This window comes from Quercus suber, unplaced genomic scaffold (assembly GCF_002906115.3).
Source record: "Quercus suber isolate HL8 unplaced genomic scaffold, Cork oak 2.0 scaffold_1314, whole genome shotgun sequence".
Taxonomy (NCBI): domain Eukaryota; kingdom Viridiplantae; phylum Streptophyta; class Magnoliopsida; order Fagales; family Fagaceae; genus Quercus; species Quercus suber.
Genome location: NW_027070703.1, coordinates 1 through 6,765, shown reverse-complemented (window position 1 = coordinate 6,765; position 6,765 = coordinate 1). Strand labels below are relative to the sequence as shown.

Genomic DNA, 6,765 nt, shown 5'->3' with positions numbered 1-6,765 from the left:
GGGGGGGGGGGGGTTGTCGCGGGGAATAAGAAAAGCCATACCGCTTTTAATCCTTGTCCCTCCCTCTCAATATAAGGGCCAGAGCTAGAATTGGAATTCTCACTGTTTCCTTGACATGGTAATTGGTCCCCAGTAGTTTGAGAGCCCTTATTGCTGCACCAAATTCATCAAAACAAAGACAAACTTAAGTAAACTGTTTACAAAGAGAAACAGCTGAAAATGAAACACATTTAAACATGTAGGTTTCAAATATTAAGACAGACATATATGTGACTTTGCTACCTGCTCAAAAGAGTCCAAGCAAAGAAAACAAAAGTTCTTCATTTACTAGAAAAACATCCAATTGGATTTTCTCTTTATTTCTTTTTTTTTTAATATTTAAAAAGGTATTTATATTATAAAGAATACATACATTTTTCTTCGCTTACGCTCTTTTTTGGAAATAAAACTAGCCGGATCTTCTGCATGTATGTCTTCTGTTGCCTGCTTTTAGTCACAGATAAGTGATTGAACTATAAATATAACTCAGGAAACATATCAACTAACATCATTTTGCAAAAGTTAGAAGAAAAGTGGCATCCCTTGAATTGGTACATGAAAGTACTTACATCAGAATGATTTGGGCAAGAAACATCTAACTCCCCGAAGCTGATGCTTGTGAGATATTCATAAAGCCTGTCTGATATATCCATAACCTGAGGAAACTCGGCAGGAAAGAAAATTATTTATGCAAATAATTTCACATATATAACAGGAAAACAACTGTAAAAAAATTTTTTGTACTGTTATTCAATAATGAAGGGAAAAAAAAATGGAGAGAAACAACTTAGTTTCAAAGTTAAATTTCTATATGGTGACCAGAAAAGCATGAGAAACATTCATATATATATATATATATATGTAGGTTCATATGTTAATGAATTGCTTTACACAAGAGTCAATGAGCACAAGCAACAGATAAATATACAGAGAGAGGGAGTGGAAGAGGGGGGGGGGGGGGAATATGGTAAGAAAATCAAATTGTTATTAAGTGTCATGGAATAATATTGTAATAATAGAGTATGTTGCATATGATATATGTATCATATTCATATAATACTACAGGTGATGAATGAGTGTACTGCAATTAGCCATCAGATAGAGAATTAAAATAACCAGAAAACTTCAATATAAAAGGAAGCATTCAAAAACATTGTGAAAACACCTTCTTTCTCTTGAAACTTATATAGGATTGTTTTCTTTTCACACATTCATTTGGAATGGGACAATTTCCCTAGAATCTGGAGCCAAGAGTAAAAATTATTGTTCCATTTCAGCAGTTTAAGATAATGACAACATTCGAGCTGGTAATAGGGAATATCTACATTTGAATTTGAAACATTTCAATTCTCTATGGCTCCAGAAGCCAAGAATCTTCCAATTTCAGATCATATGCACATTTACTATCATTTCCAATGTCAGCATCAAGAAGTGATTCACTAATTCATACCTCTATCCATTCAGCACCAAAGTCGCAAAATGGTGGACGATAAAGCTTCACACGTCCTTCTGCTGTACAAACAGCCAGCAAGCATCTGTACCAAGTTAACTTGAAAACACAATTAGTTTTTACAAGATGTTGTCATCCAATAATATACATAATATAAGTTAAACAGCGTACAAGAGAAGTACACACAAGGGAAATGCCATCAAACAGTTAGCAGAAACTGAAGTTCTTACCCTGAGTTAGGAGCCATTCCTAGTGGTGACCATGATACTGATCGAACACAAGGTTGACGATCCCGAGATAAACAGTTGGGCAACAAGCACCCAGAGAATAAATCTGCAAATATTTCAATATATAAAATGTAAATGAAGCTTTAACAATGAAAATACTGAATCTGTTTGACAAAATATACTGATACCATTACACATTGAGAAAGTTTGTGAGTTGTACAGGCCTATCAAAACTTCTATAAGGCATTAATTATCCACATGTTAAACCATAACAATTACAAAATTCACCAGTTGATCAAGAATGTTAAAAAAAAGTCCCACAAATGGTCTAGATTCCCCCAATGGGTGATCAAGAAGAAGTACATTGAAAAATGCTTGTTTGTAACTACTGGTTCACCAACAAGTCACAAAATTGTAATAAGAATTCACAATTCAAATGATACATACCTTTTCTATCAATAACTCCAATTGGAAAAGGTTCACTATTGGGGACTGAGATAAGGCCTCGCGGTCCAAAAGGTGATGCTGGATTCTGAGCACAAACAAATATATATAATCAAACAGAGAGAATTCAATGCTTATTTACAATAAAAGTAGTCCCTTGAAACAATTTTCCAGTGTAATCTTAATTACGAACCCATTAATCAGCTTTAAGTGAATATATGTATATCCGCAACAATATCAATTGGTATATGATTTATACATAATTCTGAAGAATGCTAATTTTCTCATAATGAGTAAAAAACAAAAACAAAAACAAAAAAGTTTAAATTTTTAGATTTATGAAGCAGAAACAGCAAAATATACATGCAACATTTAGCTAACATTGAACAAAAAGTAGTACCTTTTGGCTTAAAGAACCAAAATTTGCAACTTTAGAAACAAACCCAGAAGTGGAATAACGTTCAATTATGGTTTTTACTGCGTTTCATAGCCAAAGCATCAAGCTTTTTAATTAACACGAAAAAAAGCAAAAAAAGCAAAATAGTGAGAAAAAGTGGTACCAGAATGGTGACGAGGTGACCGGAAGCGACGGCGATGAGGTTCTCGTCGGACCAGGCAACGGCGTTGGGGTAGGACGGCGACGCCACCAGTGGAATGGCCTGGAAGCGCGAGGCCATAGCTGTTGTTGTGAACTTTTGAACTGTGAACTGTGAATTGTGAGTGAGAGAGTGTGTGGGTTTGTGAGTTTGGAGGGAAATTTGACTGTAGCCGGGAGCTGAGAAAAAAAAAAGACAGAGGGAGTTGGAGATCTATGGATCGAATCGGGAAGAGAGTGTGTTTTTTGAGTTTTGGAGAAGATGAAGCGCCAAAAACCCTAGTTCGAATCCTCTAAGCTCAAATAAAACTTTGGTTTTAAAATTTTTCCCCTTTGTTTTGTTTTGTTTTCTTTGTTCATTTATTTATCCAAAATACAAGTTGATTTTTGAAAATTACTAAGAATAACAAAAAATAAAATAGTAGGTTTTTAATTGTTTTTTTTTTTATTACTTTAACTTTATCCTAATCTAAAATCTATATGTGTGTGAAGATCCCTCTCAGAGACTTGAACCTCAGTCATTTCTCCCTGCACCCCATAAGCACTGATACTTATGGATGGTTAGCCATTTCCACCTGCACCCCATAAGCACTTATAAATTTTACTCTAACCTAATCTAAAATCTAGGGATGTTTGCGGTGTGGTGCAATGCGCTTTTGAGTCATTTTTAACACCGCACTTTGCAGTGCAGTTTAGTTAAAACCATAATTGCATCGCACCTTGTTTTTGCAGTCATATGTGCGGTGCGGTGCGATACAGTATAGTTTAGAGTTTAGCCAAAACCATAACCGCACCACACCTCATTTTTGTTGTTTCGTGCGATACTATGTATAAGATGCAGATTTAAGTCAATTTTTTTTTCAAATTTTGGGCTATTCCTACTCAGTCCAAAACTAATTTTTCACTTTTTTTTACCAAGTTTTAAATTATTGAGCTAGTTTTTCTTTATTTTGAGTTGGCTTTTCTAGTCAACACTTGCTAGAGTTATTAAACATTTTTTTTTTTTGAAAATTAGGGTTATTAAACTATTAATAATATATTTAATATTATAAATAAATAAATATATTAATATATAGAGAGGGTATGGTGCGGTGTGGTTTTCTTATCATAAAACTGCAAACTGCACTATACCATGCGGTGTAGTGTGGTACAATGCACTATTACTTGTGGTGTGGTGCTGTTATGCCATTTTGTGGGCGGTTTTGGTGCGGTTTTTGCAGTTTGTGCGATTTGGTAAACACCTCTACTAAAATCTTTATGTGTGTGAAGATCCCTCTCATAGACTTGAACCCTAGGCATTTCTTCTCGCACCTCACAAGCACTGATACTTATGGATGGTTAGCCATTTCCACCCATACCCCATAAACACTTATACTTGTGAAGTAATCAACACATCAAGAGTGTGCGTTGGTAATAATAGTGTTAATATGAAGAACTAGGCAAAAAAAAAAAACTTCACAACATTTGTCACAACTTTCCAAGTGAAATTGTGAGTGTCCACATTTAAGTATCATGATTTAAAGCTGAATAAATCCAAGTTCCAATCCAAATTGTACGAGTTAAACTAGATATATAAGTTTTTAAATGAGTTAGCATAGCACAATCCCCTCCCCCCCTCTACACAAAAAACAAAAAATCTTGGCCCTTAAAGCGTTCATTTGCCTAACGCTTATTTTGCGTTTAAGCACTAGGTCTTACAACACTATCCATGACCCAGCCAACAAATGAAAAATATAGGAAATAGACTCACCGTAGCACTAATACGTTTTAAAAACTAGTTTTCAACAAAATAAGCACTATCTAAAAAAATCTTAAATAGACAAGACTTTCATACGCGCCTGTCTCATGCTATACAATATGCATGTGAGATTGACATATGAATTCCAAATGGTTCGTCTCATACCTTCACCTTAATCCAAATTCGGCCCAAATACAAAAGGGCCCCAAATCCCAAAACAAGCAGCAGATCCAGATCCAGATCCAGCAGTATCAACCATGACGCTCTCACACACCTTCAAAACTCAAAGAGCCCAATTCAATTCAGACGCATTTATATATCAAAATACCATCGATTTCCTCTAGCTCAAAACCTAAAGCAAAACAAAAAGAAGATCAGACTTCGGAGCTACAAAACCCATTGCTCTTTCTCTCCACTCTCAGTCACAGGAGCTCGCTACGCGGAGGGAGGGAGGGACACGTGCCACTTGCTCGTAGCCGTTGCAGCTCAGCTCAAATCAAAATCTTCGGTATTGTGTTCCTCCAATTATTATTTTTTGTTTGGCGTGTAAGTGTGTGCTAATTTTGATGATTAAGCTTGAAAGTTAAGATTTTTTAAATAAAAAAGTGGAATTCCTAAGTGGGTCTAGCTTCAATTGCTCGGAGCATTGGTATATTGTGCTCAGCGAAGTCTTTCTTATGTATATTGGGTTTTGATTGGTAGATTTTGTGTAAAAAATTGATGTTATTGGATAAATGAGGTATTGGTATTTTTAAAAGATTTGCAAGACCGAAATGGGTTTTGATGGCACACAGACATGGTGGTGATTTATTATACAATCACTCTTTTATAGTCTGCCTCATGGAAAGTGAGATTTTTGTGAATGCTTTGTTGAAACATACTAAAACTCCGTTTGGTTAGATTGTTTTGGGAGCCTAAAAGTATGTTTTTAAAACCCAAAACTCTGTTTTGCAACAGCAACTTCTTATAGCTTTTTTACAAAACAGCTTATCCAAATGCACCCTAAAACTCCGTCTGTTTGTTTTGATGGAGAACATGAAACCCAAAATTCTCTGTTCTCTGTTTCTATCTAAACCCAAAATGGGGCTAAGAATATCAATTAATTCTAAAATAGCTTACCAATCGGTATAGCTGCGACCACCTTTCCTAGCCTCCAGTCTCTCTCTCCCTTTCTTTTCAAGCCCAAGGGTAATGTTGATGAGGGATTGGAATGCTAGTGAAGATGGTGGCTCTGTGCTCGTTGATGAGGCTGTTGTTGTTTGGTTGCATTTTTCCTATCACTGGTTGGGGTGGGTCGCGGGGAAGAGAGATGCAAGGGGTGGCATTGGTCCTCATGTCAGAGAGGAAATGGGTTGTCAGTTATGGTTGTTGAAGACAATTAATGGGCTTTTTTTTTTTCTCTGGTATTTGGACTGCAATGAGTCTGAAGAGTAAAGTTTCTGTGTTGCTAATGTTATGGTTCAATTGACGACAGCTAGTGTATTCATAACGAGGTTCTTGATGTCAGTGGAACATATAAGATTCCTCATGTGGTGGGTCGTTTTGTATGTTATATTTGGCATCGCTTCCTTTTTGGTGTTGAGCATACTTTGTTTTTCCCATTTCATAAGTGGTGAACTCAAATTTTTGTGATAATTTATTTTAGAGGAGAAATTTGTGCCACCAAAGAATGTGCGAGTGTGAAACAAAATGGCCCTGTTTCTATTCTAATCTAACTCATATATGGGATTTTATCAAATTTTTAATTTTAATTTGCTTTTTGATTGTACTTGTAATTGGCTAAGTGTACTATTAGAATGGAGGTTAAAGGATTTATCTTCAATGTAGTTAGTTTTCTTGTTAAATAGTACTCCCTCCGTCCCACTTTTTTTGTCCCGTTTGAAAAGTCAAAATTTTTAAGGGAACATTATTTATTGTTTTGTTTACCTTTTAAAAGTGTATAAGTTTTCAAAACTATCCTTAAAAAAAAAATTATCAAAAAATTGAATTAGTAAATTAATAGAGGTATAATAGGAACATTAGTAAATTAATGACTTTTATTTTTAGAAATAGGACAATATTTTGGGACATCTCAAAATGGAATAAAGGACAAAAAAAGTGGGACGGAGGGAGTATCTGTTTATATTTATTTGTGTCTGTGTTAAAAGCAAATGGCTTCAAGACTGGTTTTGCCTGATTTGTTATAAAAAAATTGGAACTTGGAGGAGTATCAATGAGGATTCCCTCCATGAATAGCCTCCTCCTCCTCTTCCCCCCCCCCCCCCCCCCCCCC

General features: G+C 35.4%; 1 protein-coding gene across 1 annotated transcript in view; it reads right to left on the bottom strand.

Moving 5' to 3' along the window:
* The window catches only part of LOC136065911 (uncharacterized), a 19,266-nt gene extending 16,189 nt beyond the window's left edge, over positions 1 to 3,077 (bottom strand). Inside the window, exons 1-7 of the mRNA XM_065769729.1 lie at positions 2,721 to 3,077; positions 2,164 to 2,248; positions 1,720 to 1,822; positions 1,490 to 1,574; positions 609 to 695; positions 413 to 483; positions 42 to 153 (exon numbers count right to left, since the gene is read on the bottom strand). Of these exons, the coding sequence (XP_065625801.1) occupies positions 42 to 153; positions 413 to 483; positions 609 to 695; positions 1,490 to 1,574; positions 1,720 to 1,822; positions 2,164 to 2,248; positions 2,721 to 2,837 (660 nt within the window). The 5' untranslated portion in view covers positions 2,838 to 3,077. The remainder of the gene's footprint in view (positions 1 to 41; positions 154 to 412; positions 484 to 608; positions 696 to 1,489; positions 1,575 to 1,719; positions 1,823 to 2,163; positions 2,249 to 2,720) is intronic.
* Positions 3,078 to 6,765: the final 3,688 nt, after the last annotated feature.